We start from the raw sequence: 21,156 nt of genomic DNA on the forward strand, positions 1-21,156 counted from the left end.
CGGAGGCGCCGGGGCGGGGGAGGGGAGGCCGGATGTGAGTGGAGCGGCCATTTCCTGTTTCTCTGCAGTTTTCCCCAGCTTTGGGTGGTGGCTGCTTCTGGGCTCCGGCTTCCCATCGGCGGAGGGCAAGGCGGCGTGGACAGCGGCCCCGGCACCCCGCGCCCCGCCGCCCACAGCCGCGCGCCCGCCCGCCCGCCGCGCCCCGAGCTCTCCGCTCCTCGCCTCAGCGCCCGGCCGCCGCCGCCGCGGCCCAGAGAGCGGCCCAGATGCAGGCCATCAAGTGTGTGGTGGTGGGAGACGGGTGAGTGCGCGGGCCGGCGCGGGGGTCGGGGGTCGGGGGCCGGGGCTAGGGGCCTGGCGGGCGGGCGGGCGCCGCGGGCTGGCGTGGGGCCTGGCCGGGCCTCTCCCGGGCGGGGGGCGCGGGGCGGGGGGCGTGGGCCGCCACCCTCTCCGGGACCGGGCGACGCGGGCCTGGTTCCGGCTTTTTTTTTTGGGGTGTGTGTGTGGTGGGGGGGAGGATCGGCGGCCGGAGGGAAAGTGAACTCCACCCTCCCGCTTTCTCCCCGGCCCGCTGACCGCTCGGCAGAACTCGCCCCGGGCCGCCACCCTCCCTCGTTTGCCTGTAGTTTGGGTGGGTTTAGGGAGTTGCCTTTCTTAAAAAAGGACCCCCTCTTGATTTTCCCATTAACCTCTCGAGTTTCATTGAGACCTTTCGTGGGTCCCGGCGCTCCCAGCTCGGTCGTAAGGGAGGAATATGTGCACGGGCTTGTTGGGGGTGGATCCTAAACTGATTCGCCAGGGGGTGCCTTCCGCTTGTACTTAAGCCACTTTTCTGATTTTTTAAGGGACTCTCTGTTTGCTATTAAGGTGGGGAAACTTTTAGGATTTCTAGCTGCGAGGAGCTGGGTGTGCTTAATTAAGACGGTTCCTTTCTCGGAACGTGGTGTGGTCATACATTAAAAAAAAAAAAAGGAAAGAAAGAAAAGAAAAGAAGAAGCAAAAGCTGACCTTCGCCTCATGCGTTAGGTTTGGGATGTAGCAGAACAGCCTTCCTGAGTCGGGCCGCCCTGTGACTCAAAACAGTTCTTTTCACTACTGTCTGTGGTGGTTCCCGGCCCTAAAGGAAGACTTGTCTTAGGCAGTTTTTTCCTTCCCTGGAAACAAGAATCTCAGTGTAATCCGAGGAAAATCGTGCGTCTCAGCATGGTTCGAGTACATGAGCGTTAACAAGGAAGCTCCAAGAATTACTACCAGTTGCAGCAAAGTCAGAATGCAACTGGTACCTATTTGGAGTCTTGTAAAGTCGAACGAAGAGTTCTGGCATCCCTGTACCCTAAACTTGTTATAAGGGCTGGTTTGCTTTTATGCCTCTCGGTGAATTTATGAGTTCTCGGTTTCTTTAGATCATTGTAAATTAGACATTTGACTTGTTTCTATAACTAATTCAGATCCCTGAAGGACAATCAGACAACTGATTTTTTTAAAAAGATGCCCTCTGTATGATTTGTCAGGCTCATAAATGTGAAACATTATTAACACTTCATAGTTCTGTATATAATTAAAAATTGTAAGTTTCTATTTAGGAATATGTATAGTAGTTTTGTGTTTTTTTAACTCTTTAAAAGAAAGCTTTAATTTGGGGGAAAATGTTCAGTTAATTGATTTAACAGTGAAATCACTAAATTCATTTAAATGAAGTTTTGATCCTTTTGCTACTGAATTAACTGAGCATATGTCACTGTCATAGGAACATTTTAAATTATCTGAACTTCCTTTAAAAAATAGGAATGCGGAATCAGTAATACATACTAGTTTTTTTTTAAGTCATATTGCTGATAATCCATTACCTAATCCTAGAATGTAATATTCTTATTTGAAAAATTTAAAAACATAAGCACAGAAGACATATTCAGTTTACTTAATTATACTTACAGACTATGGACCTCTACTGTTTGCCTTGGCTTGTTTATCTAGTCAAATACTTGTTGAATGCCTACTGTGGGATCTGGATCCTTCCTTCATATCCCCACCTCACCACTTATGGGGAAACCCTGAGCCTATCACTCATCCCCCAAGAGAGGTGCCTCAAGGGGAAATTGTGAGGATTAAACAAGATGCTGGATATTAAGTGCCTCACAGGTGCCTGGCCCCTACTGAGTGCTTAGTGAGTGCCAGCTGCCAGTATTTTTATTATTATTGCTGTTTCTATTACTCTGAGGCACTGCTAGGCTCTGTGGAAGGAGTGTTAGGCATAAAACACGGTGACCTAGAGTTTTCTGTCCGTTTTTTAATACTGTATTTGACATTGATGTTGACATTAGAAGTGAAATGTACCTTTACGAAAAAAATTGATCCGTATTACTTTAAATCAGGGCTAACATGTAGCAGATATGGCTTAAGTGAAAAATCTAGATATATACTTTTTCCATCAAAAATATTTTCCTGGTTTTATCTGAATAAACTATATTCCTGATGGGAATGTTTTGTTAAAAAATTGTTACAGCTGTAAGTGCGGGTCTAAATTTTGTGGCCTGAATGTTGCTTAATGTTGTGGAATTTCAGGCAGTTAGGGGCAGTTTAAGCAGGGAAGGCAAACTGGTTGAGGTTCCACAAATTGGAGGCTTCCTTATTTTAAAAATATTCTTGGGAATTCTGGTTAAAGGCTCTGTCGTAACTGTATCATAATTAGCACCAATTAGCCTATATTCTTCTTTTTCTTTTAGAACTTAGCTTCTGCCTCTGACATTGTTTTTTGTTAATTAATTAATTAATTTTTGGCTGCATTGGGTCTTCGTTGCCATGCGCGGGCTTTCTCTAGTTTAGCGCGCGGGGGCTACTCTTCGTTGCGGTGCGTGGGTTTCTCGTTGCGGTGGCTTCTCGTTGCAGAGCACGGGCTCTAGGCGCGCGGACTTCAGTAGTTGCAGCACGTGGGCTCAGTAGTTGTGGCTCATGGGCTCTGGAGTGCGGGCTCAGTAGTTGTGGCGCACGGGCTTAGCTGCTCCGAGGTATGCAGGATCTTCCCGGACCAGGGTTGGAACCCGTGTCCCCTGCATTGGCAGGCGGATTCTTAACCACTGCGCCACCAGGGAAGTCCCCAAGCCTATTCTTCTAATGGATTATTTTCTATACACCAATTCAGTTGGCACTGAGTATAAAATGTGAGGTAAGTTTTGATGCTTTTTGTGTTAATCCTTCTGTTGATCCTGATTCTGTTAGTCCTTCCTGAACATGGGGTTTGTCACTTTAATTTGGGGAACCTCTGCCCCACGATTTTCTCTCAGCTTTACTTAGGTAAGACAGCATCTCACATTTATGATCAGCCACATTTTAAATTTTTGGCTGCACTGTGCGGCATGTGGAACTTCCCCAACCAGGGATCGAACCCATGCCCTCTGCAGTGGAAGCGCAGAGTCCTAACCACTGGACCTCCAGGGAGGTCCTGAACAGCCACTTTTAATCGTGCGTTGTTTTGGCTTTGCTTGACTGGGAGGCTGGGGGTGAGTGACTTGAGCCCCCGCCCCCCATTTCACTCCAGGTGGCGTTAGTGGTCTCTCCGGCCCAGTGTCTGATTTAGACATTGCTGTCCAGGAATTTTTTTAGTTGAGCATGATAAATGCCTTCCATGATGTCATCTTGATAGGAATGTACACCAGTTCCTGCCTGCTTCCATGGAACAAGCAGTAATGGCGTGATCCATGAGTTTAAGTTTCTGCATTGCCTTCTAAATTTATGTTTAGTATTTGAATCTGATCTTGGTTGGTAAAATTCTTTGTAATGTGTTTTTTGTTGTTGTTTTAATTTCAGGTGATAATTCCAGCTAAAAGTTTGGGGTTGGGTTCAGTGAAGGAGTATCAGGAGTCCATTTTTAGAAACCTTAAAGCCACCCTTTTATAACTGTCTTTTGCTTTAGTCAGTTAATGTCTTTGTACTTCCTACTTTTTCACCTCTGCATCATCAGGTAGCTCTAACTTAGAATTGTAGTCTTCCTAGAAAGGAGATGTTTTACCAGGGATCCTGCTACCAGGGCAGTTACCACATGTCACCAGACGGAATTTTTTCTTCCAGCATCTTAATGTGAAAAATGTCAAAAATGGGAAAGTTGGAAGAATTGTGCAGTGAACACTCATATACCCACCACTTAGATTCTGTAATCAAGAGTTTGCTCTATTTGCTTTATCACATGGGAACATGTTCCCATTTGGGGGAAGTAGTTTAAGAGGATTTGATACAGAAGTTGATTTTGGAAGGAGAATGGGGGTGACACACAGTTAGATAGAAATTCTTGGCTTTGAACTCTGCATCTTTAGCTGACCCATATAATCAGCTACCCCAGGGTTAGGCTTGGTGGTTGTAGAACGAGTCTGGAGTAACGGCTGCTTCAGATTTGAACTCTATCGTAGGTGGCATCTTCAGCCTTGAGTGTTTTAGTAACTTAAGTGTTGAGAATCTGAACTTTTTGAAGCCTCCAATGGTGATAATGACTGGCTTTCTCTAAGTTGGTTGGAATGTCCCCTGTTGGTGGCAGAACATCAGAATTTCAGTTAGGGTTTTGTGTTTTTGTAGCACTAAATTGCTCTATTAATCCATACATTTTCTGAACTTTCTGCGTAGTTATACATTTACTGAAGGGCTGGTGTCTTCAGTAAATGTATAACTGAAGTCCCCAAAACCTATTTCTTGGCATAAATTGAGGACTTTCATTCAGGGTCTTCCATTAATGCAATAAGTATAAATATATATTTGATACTTATAATTAACATTCCACTACATTCTATTAATTTGTTCTTAAGATCCTAGGTACTTCTAGGGGTTAGGGGAGGGGGAATTAGAAGGGAGTCAGAAGGAACAAAATTCCAGTTATAAATAAGTACTAGGGATGTAATGTGCAACATGATAAAGGTAATTAACACTGCTGCATGTTATAGATGAAAGCAGTTAAGAGAATAAATCCTAAGAGTTCTCATCACAAGGAAATAAATTTTTCCTACTTCTTTAATGTTGTACCTTTAAGAGATGATAGATGTTCACTAAACCTACTGTGGTAATCATTTCATGGTGTATGTAAGTTGAATCATCGTTAAACGCCTTAAACTTATATAGTGCTGTATGTAAAATATACTGCAGTAAAACTGGGGAAAAGAGATCTAGGTAATTTTAGACAGCAATACAGGCTCCTTATTTTAGTTTACAATAGTCATTGGAGAAATCTGGATTTTCTGTCCTAAGATCAGTTTATCTTTTTTATTTTTTTTAAGGCAATGCAGAATCTTCTTCTTTTTGAGTTTCCTGGATCCCTTACTTTTTTCTTTCTTTCTTTCTTTTTTTTTTTTGTCTGCTCTGGGTGGTGTGTGGCATCTCATTAGTTCCCCCATCAGGGCTCGAACCCATGCTCCCTGCAGTGGAAGCACAGAATCTTAACCACTGGACTGCCAGGGAAGTCCATCCCTTACTTTTTTTGTTTGTTTGTTTTGTTTTGTTTTTTGTTTTTTGGGTTTTTTGTTTTGCGGTACGCGGGCCTCTCACTGTTGTGGCCTCTCCCCTTGCGGAGCACAGGCTCCGGACACGCAGGCTCAGCGGCCATGGCTCACGGGCCCAGCCACTCCGCGGCATGTGGGATCTTCCCGGACCGGGGCACGACCCCGTGTCCCCTGCATCGGCAGGCGGACACTCAACCACTGTGCCACCAGGGAAGCCCCATCCCTTACTTTTTTAAAAAAATAAATTTATTTATTTTATTTTTGGCTGCATTGGGTCTTCGTTGCTGTGGGCGCGGTCTTTTCTCTGGTTGCGGCAAGCGGTGGCTACTCTTCGTTGCCGTGCGAGGACTTCTCATTGCAGTGGCTTCTCGTTGCAGAGCAAGGGCTCTGGGCTCATGGGCTTCAGTAGTTGTGGCACGTGGGCTCAGTAGTTGTGGCTCACAGGCTTTATTGCTCTGTGGCATGTGGGATCTTCCTGCACCGGGGCTCGAACCCGTGTCCCCTGCGTTGGCAGGCACATTCTTAGCCACTGTACCACCGGGGAAGCCCCATCCCTTACTTTTTTAACGAGGAAATTGCCAGTGTTTCCAGATTTATCGATTTTTATGTGCTTTTAAGTTTTGGTTTATAGGTTTCAGGAAGTAACACTGAAGTTTATTGAAAATTTTTTAAGGAAAAGTTTCCCTTGAGGTTCTCCTGATGGAAAAATAAAGGACATAGTAGGAACATAATTTACTGGCTTTGGTCTTGATTATTTCTACAAGATAGAGCAGGAGCATAGATAGGTTTAAAAAATGTGCTCAATTGCCGTTAGATTAAAATGTTGTGTGATGACTCACTGTCACTTAAAACTTAAATAAATATTTTCTATGTACATTGTCAACTTTGTAACCCATAAAAGAACTAGTAACAGTTGCGATTATTTATCACAAATAAGATACTTCTTAAAAAAAAATGTGTTGATGTGAATGTTCTTCTAGTAGACTCATGTTCACTTTCTAGAGTTACAGCATCTTTCAAAGATTAAAAAGAGACCGAACCGAATAGTTAAATATATAAAATTGGAAATTCCAAAGCAAGTAGTAACTTCCAGAAATTATGCAGCAGCATCAGTCAAGACTGACCAAATAACTGCTTCCATTCTTTCTGTGGAGAAAAGCTGTGACTTTGTCTAGAGCCGATGTTGACTTTGGCCTCTAGCATTTATTTGTGGAGTGTGTTTAAAAGCGGTGAATAAATACACTAATGGGAGGTAAATAACCTTTTCTTTTGATCTGTTTTTTAAAATTAAGTAAACTTTTAAATCAAAGGTTGGACATGTATTTATTTAAAAAGTCAGAATTTTATACTTTACTAATTTTCTTATAGAATACAGCTTTTTAGCAAATGATTGGTAATAAAATTTCATTTAGTATCAGGTGATGCCAGTACCTTGAACTCCTTTACAGTTAAACCTTTCAAAAGATGAAGCCTCAGCTGAAGGTGGAGTTTCAGGAAAAGAAATTTTGGAGCATTTAAAACACAGTTGGTGGTATTTATAGTGATGGCTTTGTTCCTCATACATATAGGAGAGACTTAGGACAGGGTCTTGAAGTGAAACTGTGATATTTTAACATAACAGTTAAAACTTTTAGAGCTTCTCATCTTTGACATTAAGAGGCAATAACTATTCACATTTTTACACAGCAACATTTGTAATTTTGGAAAGAGATTCACTTATCATGGCCTTAGAGTCCACTCTCTTCCTCAGCTACCACGTCCAGCCCCTGGCCAAGCCACGCTTCTTCAGCCCCATGTCTCGGTAGCTCTTGGAGTGGCCCACTTCTCTGCACCCTGAAACCCCCTCCACGGTCCAGGCCACCAGGGCTGGTTCCTGGAACACAGTGGCAGCTGCTTCCTTGTTTTCAGCCTCCAGTTTCAGCTTCTTTGGTCCTCTTTCCACGCTGTCACCAGAGGCTTCTTCTAAAAATGCAAATCTAATGGTTTCTTGGCAACAAGAATCTTCTGTTATTTCCCAAGTAGCATCAAGTTCCAGGCCCTTAAGGAGAAGAGAGGACAACGTCTTTAGATTCCCCTTTGCCACTTACCCCTTCTTTCTTCATCCTTCGGTTTTACTGGGCTTCTTGTAGTCTGGGTCTCCCCACGTGCTGTTGTGTTTGCCTAGAATGTCCCTCCTTGCTGTGTACCCTCGCCTCATCAGTCTCAGTGATATTGCTGCCTCCAAGACTAGGTTAGATCCCTTTGCTGTACATTTCCAGAGCATCTTTAGTAACACTTAACCACACCTATAATTTTATGTAATGACTGCACTTTTCATTTTTTAGTTTAATAACTTCGTAAGTTCCATGAGATCTTGTTCATTGCAGTATCTTTAGCACCTAGTGTACTTCTGGCATAGCACCCAATTTGTTGGTATAGATTGAAATTGCATTAATGCTCACAATAGTTTGGCGATGGAGTTGGTAGTTTTGCATCCATCTTACAATTGAGAAAACTGAGGCATAAGGAAGTTGAAACTTAACAATTCCAGCCAGGAAGTGGTAGAGTTGGCTGTGGGTCGCACATCGGTGACAATGACTTCAGATATCTCAGACTCCTACTCATTCAGGTTGGTTTTTTTTTTTTTTCTTTAACATTCTAAGCTTTTAACAAAATGTATGGCCGATGAGTCATTTCTGTTTAGAAAGCCTTTAGGAGTTGGACACTAGCTCCTGATGATGTCATGTTTGACTATGAGGCCTTTGGGGTGAGGGAGTTCCAGCTTTTGTTAAGCCTTAATACTGTTATGAGTGCAACAAGTATTGGCAAGACCGCCTGGGCGTGTAATCTGCTCTTGTTGAGAGGTTTTTGCTAAGGGTGCAAGGAAAATAGAAAAGCACTTAACTTCTTTATTGTGAGTCCTAATTTATAGTAGTAGTTGAGATTGAACAACAAAATCTTACAACTCAGAACTCCAGTGTATCTCTTGACCTTGATGAGCCAACAGAGGACAACAGGGAGATGGACCCGTGTAAAGAGCATTTATTTGGTGAGCCCTTGGGAGGCCAGGGACTCTGAGAAGCCCCTGAAGCCACCCTGTGAATGTTGGAAAATTTGGAGAACGTGTGTTGGCTACTGGTGCAGTGATCGTCTTAATTTTTAGGTGACACCCCCCTGAAAAAATTTTCAAGTGGTTGGGAGACTTTCATCACCGCCCTGGCACACTGTATCTGCTTCCAGTTGTGCGGGAGGCCCTCCTGTCTCGGGAGTATTTCTACATTCTTCTCTGTTACTTCTCCTCTTTGCAGCTGTTTGGGAAGTTTACTCCAGCGTCCCTGAGCCATTAATTAATATGTCTGGAACGTAATGTGTTAGCTGCTCTTAAAGTTTTTGGTGGATGTGAGGATGTGGCAAGTGGCACGTGAATGCAGATGAATTAGAGTGGGAGCAGTTGTGTGTGGTGGTTGGTGACTAAGCACTCTCTTTAGAGAACAGTTGTCACTGATGGCCAGAGGGGAGGCTTTAGGAAGGTGGTGGGATTTTGAGCTGCCCCTCAGAGGCAGCAAAATATATTACTTAGCAACAAAATGGAAGCTGGAGAGGAAAGCTATGTTTGCGTATTAGTATTCATCAAAATAATTTGAGGATAGATTGGCAGATTCTTGGATGAAAGCCTTCTAGAGATCTTCACAGAAGAGACTTTCAGTTTAAAAATACTTTTCCCGGGGACTTCCCTCGTGGTGCAGTGGTTAAGAATCCGCCTGCCAATGCAGGGGACACGGGTTCGAGCCCTGGTCCAGGAAGATCCCCCATGCTGCGGAGCAACTAGGCCCGTGCCCCACAGCTACTGAGCCTGCGCTCTAGAGCCCGTGAGCCACAGCTACTGAGCCCGTGTGCCACAACTACTGAAGCCCACGCGCCTGGAGCCTGTGCTCCGCAACAAGAGAAATCACCAAAATGCCGGTGCACTGCAACGAAGGGTAGCCCCCGCTCGCCGCTAGAGAAAGCCCGTGCGCAGCAACAGACCCAACACAGCCATCAGTCAATCAATCAATCAATCAATTAATTTAAAATACTGTTCCTGTTCAACCTTGTGCTTATTAACAAGTATTTCTTGACTACTAGTGCTAATACCTAAAGCCAAAACAGAGTGTGAAGCCTCTGGACTCTGCCTTTCTGAGTAGTTCTAGTTTGTTTACTTTAAATTTCAGGATGAAACTATGTGTAGTGTTAAATAAAAGGTTATAGAAACTGTTTAGGGCTAAGTACTTGATGTATACTTCTTGATTTTTCTATAAGTTATTTTCACCCAATAATGAAATCTAAGACTGCATTCATGTTGACTAAGTAACTTACACCATTTTTTTCTCTCCTTAGAGCTGTAGGTAAAACTTGCCTCCTGATCAGTTACACGACCAATGCCTTTCCTGGAGAGTATATCCCCACTGTGTAAGTATCCTGAGTTAAACTGGAAATTAACTTGTCTGTGATGTGTTGCTTTGGATTCTGTTGACCTTTGTTCTGCTCTGTCTTTCTTAATCCTTATGCAAACAGATGTGATTAATTTTCCTTTCAATCACTGAGGTCTCATTATAAGGTATTTGGACTTTTAAAAAATACTTAATCTGGGGGCTTCCCTGGTGGCGCAGTGGTTGAGAATCTGCCTGCTAATGCAGGGAACATGGATTCGAGCTCTGGTCTGGGAGGATCCCACATGCTGCGGAGCAACTAGGCCCGTGAGCCACAACTACTGAGCCTGCGCATCTGGAGCCTGTGCTCTGCAGCAAGAGAGGCTGCGATAGTGAGAGGCCCGCGCACCGTGATGAAGAGTGGCCCCCGCTTGCCGCAACTAGAGAAAGCCCTCGCACAGAAACGAAGACCCAACACAGCCACAAAAAAAAAAAAAAAAAAGTAACAAATGTTCAAGTACAATTGGTGTCTTTAAAAAAAAAATAATAATAATCTAACGTAAAGTTTCTGCACAGTGATGAAGCACACAGCTTTCCTAATTGCTTTTTAGATATTCAGGAAGTGAAAGTTAAACCAACTGTGAAGTACAGAGACTGGATAATATAAGAGTTTCAGATAAGTTTGGCTTTCTAGGCTGTGTGTGTGCAGGGTCAAGGAACTGGAACAAAATACTCCATTATGTTTTAACTGGCCTTTTCTGGCGAGTAATCCACAACGGTTACATGTCACTGTTGAGTTATTGGGCTTTGGAATTGAAACCAGGGTGTGTGTGCGTGGTGGGGTGTAGAGTGGGGGGATGGATGGGAGGGCGGAATCAGCTACTGAGCTGCTTATTCCCTGTTGGCAGCAGAACTGGGCAGGGTGGAAAAGTGCTCTTCTGATGATGGGGCGACCAGGGAGTCTCGTAACGCACCGCCCTGCTGCCGGGAGCTCCGTCCTCATGGCTGCGGTGCTGCTGGAGAGGAAACGCCTCACTTCCCACTGTGCTCACCCCCTCAGACACAACAGGCACATCTCGGTGTCCTGTGTGTGTTTTAATATAAGTGGGGTCACACTGTCCTGAATTTATGGTGGGGACTTTCTTAATCTCCACATGTAGCTAGAGCTAAATCATTAACAGCTGTTACTGACTGAAGTGCTGTAGTGGACTTAACCACTGGTCACTTGGCATTGCACAGACAGGGCTGGCTAAACATCATTGCACGTGTCTTTGTGCACATGTGATAGATAATTAGAGGAATTGTGGCAAAGCAAAGGAACGGACACTTTACACTTTGATAGATGCTACACAGTTGCTGTCCCACAAGCTGTCACTTTGAGCAGCTGTGACTGAAACACCCTCTTCATACATACTGTGGTTAACATGAGTTGAAAAAAGTGACCTCCTCATTTGCATTTCTGGTCACCGGTGAGGTTAAAATCTTTTGAATGTTTACTGTCCGTGTATACTAGTCTTCTGTGAATTGCCTTTTGAAATCCCTTGCTTGTTTTTCCACTGAAAATTCTTACTGGTGGAACTTGTGTGTATGAGAAAGATGTACCCCTCTGTCTCTCGTTTGTCTTTGAACTTTGTTATGGCATCCTCTGCTGCTTTATGTAAACATGCCATTCTGCCTTTTCCCTGAGTTTAATGTCTTATTAAAAATGTTCTGTAGGATTTTTGTAGCTGAAGTTTTTCTTTTTCATTCATTTAGAGTTTATTTTTTGGTATGGTATGAGGCAGGAACCTGATTCTTCTTCACAGGTTGAAAAGAAAAAAAATCCCAGTACCGTTTATTGAATAATCTGTCATCTTCCCACTGAAGCAGAAATACAACATATGAGACCTTTTCTTTATGAAAGCTGGTTTGGTCATTAACTTTTATAAATCACAGTGGAACTTACTCAGACCATGACTTTGCTGTCACAGTGTAGTAAGATCCTAAGTTTTAGTCTTAAGTATGCAAAAATTAATTCTGGAATTCTATTTTAAAGGCTGATGTGTTGTATTCTGCTTGGCACTTGCCCTGGTTTACCTTGTGATGCCAGATTTTAATGAGCTACTCCATGGTACTCGCCGTAATTTTTTAATGTCAACCTTATTTTCCCCCTGTCAGCCTGTAGGCCTTCTAGGCTTCCTCTTCTTGTAGTTAAACTAGTTTGTGTGTAGCAGCCTCAAATTAATTTAAATACCTGTGTGAACTCACTTTGAAAGCGTTACACAGTAGCTTCTCAGATCCAGTTTGCTTTGCGTTACCCTGCACTTTGGCCGCAAGGTGGATGACCAAGGCTCAGCTTGGGGGGGTGTGTTCTGGAAACACTGCCAGTGCAGCCGTCCTGGCGTGCCTCCTAACTGAGAATGACTCACACGTGTACATGGAAAAGTCAACACGTGGGGTTTGAAAGAGGGATTAATTTTATACTTTATTTCTTCCTGGGGAGAAGACCCTTAATGTTCTCTTCATTAAAGGCAAGCAGGTTTTTATTGCTGACAGCGACTTGTTTTGGTTAAATTTAGTAGCTTGTTCCTGTTTCTCGGGTGTTTTTCTCAAGTGCTGCCTTTGTTTCCCTTACGCTCCAGTTCCCGTTTTCCCTCTGCTTCTCAGCCCTTGGGAGCCTCGCCTCGCACCTGCAGGCTGGGCTGGGCACCTGCTGGCCTGGCCACCGCTGGGCCTGCCTCGGCCTCCTCAGCTTTCTGCCTCTGCGACCCCAGCCTGGGCACCACTCAGCTCCCAGGTCTGTGCCTTGTGCTCCACGGCTAGAGACTAACCATTTTCATTCTGTTCCGCAGCTTTGACAACTATTCTGCCAATGTTATGGTGGATGGAAAACCGGTGAATCTGGGCTTGTGGGATACAGCTGGACAAGAAGATTACGACCGATTACGTCCCCTGTCCTATCCGCAGACGGTGAGGAGCACGACTGATTTTCAGCTTGTCCTTTACAGCTCCTGATTAGTTAATTAATTCATATCACCTCTGGATTTGCTTATATTGCCATCTTTTGGGTATATCGAGTAATAACAAATAACATTAAATTAGTTCAATAGTGAATATCCGCCTAGATGCAAACCAGGGTTTTGCTTGTTTTTATTTTTTGAGCATTACCGTTATTAACTATGGCACTGTGGGTTTTACATTCCTCCGTGTAGTTTTAGGACAGCCGTCTGAAATAGGTATTGTTTTGTTTTGGCTAAATAGTTTTAAGAGCAGTTAGTTTCTAGATTAGTTTGCTTTGTGACAGTTTTGTACCACAGAATCAAATTAAGCAGTGAAGATTAAGGTTTCTTTAGATCAAGTTAGTGACTAATCTTACAGGTTTAATACTGTTTTTCTATAAAATACATGTTCGTTTTTTGCAGCTTTAGTACCTAAATCTTCTCAATGTAGGTTGAGGTTTTAGCTTTATAAAAATGTGTCCACTGTGTCCAGTCAGAAAACTGTTAGATTGGGTTTGCTTGCCTATCAGCTAGTAGCTCGTCTCTTTACCAGAGCTAATTATATGGAGCCGTAGCTGGTGGACACATGGTCAGAAGCCACTTTTCTCTCAATAAGCAGTTGTCTTACTTGTATCATTTGCTTCTTGTTACATGTCTGTTCTTTGTTTTAAAGGTGCTTTTTAAAACAGCTTTGGAGCGTTAGTGACTAACTGGCCAGGGCAGTTTGCACGGAGGCAGTTGAGCGAATTCCCCGGGTTCAAATTCCGCCTCCCCTTCCTCGCCCTGTGACCGGGCAGGTTTCTTCACCTCTAGTCCTGCCCCATTCCTCGCAGGGCTGGATGAGTATAGATGTAGAGCATAGAGCACGTAGAACAGCCCCAGGCTTGTTGCTGCTGTTGGGACTCCTCCTTGCGTTTGTGTAGCTGTGCTGGTAGCTGTGGGGAAGCCCTCGGTTCCGAGCTGCATCCAGAGGAGAGGAAGATGCAGGACTGGCTCTCCGCGGGCCGGGCAGCCAGAGGGGTTGGGGTCAGGGAAACGTGCCGGAGAAGACAGGCCTCCGCCCTTGCACTGATTTAATTATCACTTTGTTTTGGGCGGGAGTGTGAGTGAAAAGAAGTAATTAGTTCTAGTCTACCCAAATCTTGTTTTTTTGCTTTTGAAATACGGCTTTTTCCAAGCAAAACTTATTGTCTTTTCCATTTGCTTTCTGCTAGAGGAATTGCCAAGTTTCTTTCTTTCTTTTTTTGGTCCACGGCATGTGGGATCTTAGTTCCCGACCAGGGGTTGAACTTGCACCCCCTGCATTGCAAGTGTGGAGTCTTAACCGCTGGACTGCCAGGGAAGTCCAGGCACAGTTTCTTTGAGCTGTAGATTTTGTTGATTGTCCTTTAGCCAAATTCTGGGAAGAGTGCTAAACAAAGACCAAAACCATAAAATGGGAGACTTGAATTGGCTGGCTTCTCAGTTAATCTCCAGGTAAAAGTTAACTGTGATTACGTATTAAAAATCAGCCCATAGTCACCAAATGGTTTGAATTCTTCAGTATTTTTCAGTAGAATAGTTTAGGAAACCGTTCCATCCCCAGTGGGTGCTTGCTGAGTCCAGGTTTCAAAGGCATCTGCGTTGAGTGGTAGAGTAGGAGTCCCCAGCCAACTGGATACATCTGGAGGGCGGCGTGTCACTCCTGAGAGGTGAGAGCCGTCTGCTGTGACGCGGGGGGTCCGGGAGGGTGGGGTCCAGGGCAGGGTGCGGCTTCTTCCTCTGAGGCGGTCGCTCGCAGTAAGTCCAAGGTGACTTGGCGAGACCCCCGCTTTGCATGCTGAAGAACACCTAGATAAGTGACACATTGAATCAGGCTGTAGTGTGTGAGGCCTGAAATCCAAGTGGGTGTTGTCCTTTCGGGGCCAGGACTTGAACTTTCCACATCCCATCTGGGGAAGGCAGTGGACTTGCACTGCAGTGTGTAACCCACCCCTCGCCAGCTTAGGAGCAAAGAGGGGCGGGCACCCAGCCAGCAGTTAAAGCTGTGCCTGCCTGGACTCCTTTGGAGACGAGAGGGTCATCTTGGCTACCGAGGGCCGCCCCGAGCGCTGAGATGCGGGGCCTGGAGGGTCTCCTTCCTCGGGCCATGCTGTGCTGCCAGGAGGAGCAGACCCTGGAAGGGACAGGCTGGCACCTGGATTTCTTCTTGGCAAAGAGAAACCTCTGAACTTTGTATTAAATGAAACCCGGTGTCTGGTTTGCAGGCCTGTTTCTGTGGCTCATCCATGACGCTGCCCTGACCCGCTCCTGAAGGGCCAGCTGGATGATTTCATACCAAGATCTCCCCACTCTCTAGGTCTTCGTGACCTACAAAGAGACGTGTGTTTCCTGTGGTCATTTAATCCTGGCATCCTCTGTGTAGCCGAGTTAAAACTGTTTAAACCATTAGCTTCCACTTGGTTCTCCAAAAGGTGGTGGGCACGGGGTCATCATTCGGAGCGGTGAGGCCCAGCCCCCTCGTTCTCCTGGGAGAGGCTGGGCCGTCTGCGGACGGCGCAGGCGGGCAGGGGCGCCAAGGGCTGCTGTCAGTTTGGGGCCTGTGAGGGAGATCGGGCTGCGGCACAGGAGTCGAGGTCGGTGGAGGCCCAGGGGCGTCTGGTGTGGGGAGGACAGGCCGCCACGGAGGGAGGGTAGCCTTCAGACCTAAGGGGAGATGGGCCTGAGACCCAAGACAGCAGCTCAGGAGGAATGACGCCGCCCCAGGACACGGGAGTGACCTTGTGAGGAGGGCTGAGGACAGGAGCACAGCGCGCACGCCGTGTTGGGGCGTCAGGTCAGGTCGGAGAGCAGAGGCGGGAGGGGCCGGACGCTTGGCGGTGAGTCGTCAGAGGCGCGAGAGGCGTTTGCTTCGAGCCGTGTTTGGGCCAGGGGCAGAAGGAAGAGGAAGGAACAGGCAGACGGTGTCACGTTAACATGGGACGGGAAGCCTGTTTCTTCTCCGTCAGAAAGACGTTCTGAAAGATGCAAAGGGTAGAACAGGTGTGGTTAAAGGATATGTTGAAGCTGAGTCTTCGTGGCCGATCCCCACGAGTCCCTGTATCACAGTGAAGCTTTGGCATCGCTTCAAGGTCTCGGGAGGACCAGGCTTCAAAAATAGCCCATAGATTAAATCAGGATAGTTCGAGAGACTTCACCATTTCGCTTTAAGCTGTAAGTCGGAGAAGCTTGAGTGAGAAGAAATTAAAATAGTCGTCTCGCCTGTCGTTCTCCTGGTTCTAGAATTCCAGGTTCTCTGTGGCTGAAGAGCAAGTCTTCAGTTCTTCCTGGAGCAGCGGAGTGAACCGGAAGCACAGCGATCCACGCTGGACGTGCGGGCACTTCCGGGCGGCCCTCCACGCACGCGGGGGGCGGGAGCAGCGCCGTCCTCTCGGTAGAGCGGGTCCCTGGATTTGAGCCGCACTCCTGGGAGGTCACAGCCCTCACACCCGGCCGCCTTCCTGGACGGCGTCTCGGCCGAGAGGCCTGCCGTGCAGACGGCCGCGTCTCCTGTTGGCTCCGGCTGGGCTCCTGTCTGAGAACTTGGCCGGAGAGCTCTGAGAGGTGTGTCGTTGCTGATGGACGCCCTCGCTGAGGGTGGGACACCGCTCTGACACGTCCTTGCTGAGCGGAAGCCGTGGGCTTCATGCTGGGGAAGGAACCTGTGCCGCCACGGGTTGAAGGCGTGCCTCGGTCTCCACCATCTGTGACCTTCACAGGGTGACGGAGCGATTCAGCAGCACCTGGCGTTATAGACCCGGTAGATCATCATCTGCTTTTAGATCCCTTGGGAGGGTTGAGGCAAAATTCAGATGAAGAATAGGTAACTGGTTATATTGATTTTTCTTCTCGCTTTTTACTAAACTCAAACAAAGTTCTCATGCATTACTAGGTTGGAGAAACGTATGGTAAGGATATACCCTCCAGGGGCAAAGACAAGCCGATTGCCGTATGTAAAACTTTCAATCGACTTCAGTTTCAAGCTTTATCTGTTCTCTCGTTTCACTTAGTTTTCCTAGGATTTCCTATTGAGCCTCACGTTCCTTGAGTGTTTTATATTTAACGCACTCAAGGTTGGGGTTTTGCCTGACAGTTTACCTACTGGCTTGAATCAGAGCAGTGTGTGAACTGCTTTCCTCCCCCTCCCAGGGGACAGGAGGGGCTGTCGTGAAAGGGCCCCTGTCCAGGCTGGTTGGGGAAGGAGTGCGGAGGCTCTACCTTGCAGCTCACGTGGCCCGAGTGCTTGGCGGGAGCGGGACTAACTACGCTGCGGGCCCTCCTTCCTCCCGCTTTGGTGTCCGGTGTGCAGGGCCTGGCGGGCGAGGCTGCGCGGCGCTGGTGAGCTAACCCACCCCTGCTTTGAGATGTTGTGATCAGCCCAGGTGCCGAGATGCTGTGGTGACTCTTGGACACGCTTGTGCATGTGCTTGCATTTCCAGTGTCATTTACGAAAAACTATTGTGTGGGATGATTCAGGTGCAAGATATCAGCTGGATGATCGCAAGTGTTAACTTGGGAATTGTGTGCATTTCACAGAGTAGCCTAATTGCCTTTTTCCAGGAAAGTGTTTCATAAATCTAGCATTTTAGAAACTCGTAGGCATTTTTTAACATGGGTAAATATTTAAATTTCACTTTTTCTTTTTTGGCCATGCCTCGTGGCATGCGGAATCTTCGTTCCCTGGACCAGGGATCAGACCTTTCCCCCCCTGCAGTGGAAGCGTGGAGTCCTAACCACTGGACTGCCAGGGAAGTCCCAAATTTCACTTTTTACACAATACGGCGCGAGTTTTCCGGAGGCCCTCCTTGGGTCTGAGAAGCTGACAGCTGGCAAGACGCCACTTACATACCAGATGGTCCTCCCTCCCAGAGGGACGTGCCTGTTTAGCGAATTCTTGAGACCCGGCTTTGTGCCTGGGACTCTGACGGCAGTTCTTTAAGAAGCAGTTGAATTGGAACCCAGTGACCATCTAAAAATGTTTGTACTTAAGATTCTGATGGGAGCGTAATGAAAAGCATACCATTTGAGGATAACAGTTTTTAATTTGAATCTGCTTTTGACGGACTGAAACCAAGTTTTATAGAAATATCGCCATAGTACCTGACACTCGTTCTTGTCCCCGTGTAGTAACAGAGCATTAAGTTAGTTCCCAGTGGGAGTTGGGAAGGATGGAAAAGAGGCCTCCCAGGGGTCTAGATTTGATGCCTCTCTGTAGCCTCGAGTAACTTAGAGCGTATCTCGTCCTCCACTCCCCTTCTCACTGGTAACTGGTGCTTCACATGCTGGTTCTGGTCTGGGAGTGTCTGACTACACTGCAGGGGTGTCGGGGAGAAGGCGTATGCCCTGGTCCCATGCTTCCCTCCCAGCAGCACTCAGGAAGCAAAGTGCATTCCTCACTGTAAGACTGTTTTCTAAACACCTCCCTGTTTTCTTTTTATAGGATGTATTCTTGATTTGCTTTTCTCTTGTGAGTCCTGCGTCATTTGAAAATGTTCGTGCAAAGGTAAGTGGGATATTTTAGGAAAATATTTTGTGACATAATGTCACTCTCAGGAAGAAACATTAAAAAATAAAATACCATTTACTGATAGAAACTTTCAGTTATTTAAGTTGATTTTAGTAATTCTACTACTTAGGTAATTTTTTACATAAGTAATCAGTTTTTTGGGTACATGACTTGAGTATGCAGAGTTCTAAAGTCTCAAGGTCTGATACAGAAGTGCCGTGTTCCTGGTTAAAATAATGCAGCACTTCGGAGTCGGTCTAATAAAAATAATGACCATACTTCCTACTCTGGCATCTTTCATGAACGTAGTGAAAATGACAGGCGAGAGGCCCTTCAGTTGGGATCGGGGACGTGTCTGGTGGGGGTAATGGCAGCAGAGCTGAGACCTGGGTCCAGATGGTTTTAGTCTCATCCTTGAATATGTACGGGATTTTGAGATGACCTAAGAACCTGGCCTGTTTTACCAAAGACAAAGTAGCTGGTGGGGGGCGGGGGGGTGGGGGTCGTCCCTCCTCTCTCCTCTCTCACGGACAAGTAGAGCTGTCAGTAGGGGCGTGAGTCCTGGGCTCCAGGCTGGCTAGGCACACACCGCAGCCAGTCGGTGGTTCTGGAGGGTGTGAGCTAGGCAGGGGGACGCGGTGACCAGGGGGGTGGTTGATGCAGTTGGGCACCTGTGTGGATACAGTTCAGGCGAGGGCGGTTCCCAAGGAGAGGCTGACTGCCTCCTCTGCTGGTGCCTAGTGGTACCCTGAAGTGCGACACCACTGTCCCAACACTCCTATCATCCTGGTGGGGACGAAACTTGATCTGAGGGATGATAAAGACACGATTGAGAAACTGAAGGAGAAGAAGCTGACACCCATCACCTACCCGCAGGGCTTGGCCATGGCCAAGGAGATAGGTATGGAACCCCCCATTGTCATGTCTGCTTTGCCCACGTTTTTATTTTCGTGATGGAGGCTGCAATCCCGCCTGGGGAAGTGGGCTCGGGGTCTGGCTTGCCTTTCGGGACCCCGCAGAGCAGGGCCCTCGGTGCCCTGTCAGGGTGGGGGGCGCCCCCGTTCTGATCTGAGGGTGAGGCTGTGTTTCCCACAGGTGCCGTCAAATACCTGGAGTGCTCGGCGCTCACGCAGCGAGGTCTCAAGACGGTGTTTGATGAAGCTATCCGGGCGGTTCTCTGCCCGCCCCCCGTCAAGAAGAGGAAGAGAAAATGCCTGCTGTTGTGAACGTCCAGGCCCCTCCCGCCTGTCCCGTCCCCCAGGACCCTTTGTACGCTTTGCTCAAACGGTGGAGCCTTCGCACTCAATGCCAAGTTTTTGTTACAGATTAGTTTTTCCATAAAACCGTTTTGAACCAATCAGTAATTTCTAGGTTTTGTTTGTTTAAAGTGTAAGAGTTCAAACTTTCACATTCTATTAAAGTTTAGCCCTAAAATGACGAGCTTCCTTAAAGCCTTATTTTTCAAAGCCCCTATTCTTGCTCAGATTAAGAGTTGCCAAAATACCTTGTGAACTAAGTTGCATTGTTGGGCTAAGAACACTAAGCACTAAACTGTTCAAAGACCTTTGTCTGGAAGAGACTAGCTTCTGAGGCAGGAGATGCAGACGCTCGCTAACGAGTTTCAGACGCGAAGAGCAGTACAGCCTCCTTCCTGAAACGTTGCCATTTAATGCATCCTGACTTACCAGCCCACGTTCACTACCTAACACTGTACTGTACGTCATAATGAACGAGTGTAACAGCTCAGCAGCTCTTTGGATCAATCTTTTTGATTTCGTAGTGAGATTTTTAAAACAAATTAGTGTATTAGCTTTTGTGAGATTTTGAACAGAGCTTTTACTCCCGTGTTCCCTCCGATGAAGCATTCTGCTCTGGCCGTGGGTGCACTGGGTGGAGTGTGTGGAACACTTGTGATCAGAGGGTGAAGACAGTATTTTAACAAAATATGGAGATTAATTTACACTACATTGTATACGTAATAATTAAACTATTAAAAGTGTCACGGGTAAACGTTTTAAAAGGTTAATTTCTGTCAAATGCAGTAGATGATGAAGAAAGGCCGGTATTATCAGTGTTTTCTTAAGCTTTTCCTTTTCCTTAAACGTGCCCATCCCTCCTGAAATTGGGCATTTAATCCATCTTTGACCTCATCATTCTCATAGTTGCTAACTTATTAGTAAGTGCTTTTCTTATAGAACCCCTTCTTAATGAGCAATATGCCTCCTTGTATTATAAAATCGTTCTGAATATGCATTAGAAAATTTTTTTTTTGTAGATTAGTAAAAGTGCATTCCTGTTTTCATGTTACCTTATCCAAAGCTAGTAAGCGCTTTCCTTGGTTTTCTAGTAACTAGGTGTAAAAATCCTATGTTGCAGCTTTACAGTTTTTAAAATACTTAAACTGTAAACCCTGCCAGATCACCGACACTGCACCTGGACTAATCACACTGACCGCCTCTTGCCTCGCAGCGTGCACACGCTTCCTGTCCTTGCCCTAACGATGTCCCTTGGGGTCTGTGAGGTTCTGTCAACCCCGTGCTCGTGCTAACGAAGTTCTGTACAACTTACCCACTGGCAAGAATACGAGCTTGGACCTTTCAACCACTAGAACAAAATTTTTTAAATTGACAGTTGCAGAATTGTGGAGTGTTTTTACATTGATCTTTTGCTAATGCGATTAGCAGTGTTTTGCATGTATGACTTAATAAATCCTTGAATCATGATTGGTAATACTGGAGTTCTTGAGAGCTTGGGGAACCACCTGCTGGGGTATGTGTTTGCCTCCCTGT

The 21,156-nt window shown here is 46.2% G+C and overlaps 1 protein-coding gene across 1 annotated transcript; it reads left to right on the forward strand.

Annotated features, from left to right (window-relative positions):
- The first annotated feature begins 56 nt into the window (after positions 1-56).
- RAC1 (Rac family small GTPase 1) lies at positions 57-21,090 on the forward strand. The gene is made up of 6 exons (XM_081255968.1): positions 57-301; positions 9,834-9,905; positions 12,697-12,814; positions 18,302-18,364; positions 19,109-19,268; positions 19,463-21,090. The coding sequence occupies exons 1-6, from the start codon at positions 267-269 to the stop codon at positions 19,591-19,593; spliced, it is 579 nt and encodes a 192-aa protein (XP_081112094.1). The 5' UTR covers positions 57-266; the 3' UTR covers positions 19,594-21,090.
- Positions 21,091-21,156: the final 66 nt, after the last annotated feature.

This window comes from Mesoplodon bidens, assembly GCF_964165515.1.
Source record: "Mesoplodon bidens genome assembly, chromosome: 15".
In the NCBI taxonomy this organism is placed as follows: domain Eukaryota; kingdom Metazoa; phylum Chordata; class Mammalia; order Artiodactyla; family Ziphiidae; genus Mesoplodon; species Mesoplodon bidens.

Bases quoted from the DNA above. Each gene is read 5' to 3' on its own strand.
- RAC1 (XM_081255968.1), top strand. From the start codon at position 267: ATGCAGGCCATCAAGTGTGTGGTGGTGGGAGACGG. The intron at 302-9,833 runs GTGAGTGCGCGG...TTCTCTCCTTAG, and splicing joins TGTGTGGTGGTGGGAGACGG to AGCTGTAGGTAAAACTTGCC. The intron at 9,906-12,696 runs GTAAGTATCCTG...TCTGTTCCGCAG, and splicing joins GGAGAGTATATCCCCACTGT to CTTTGACAACTATTCTGCCA.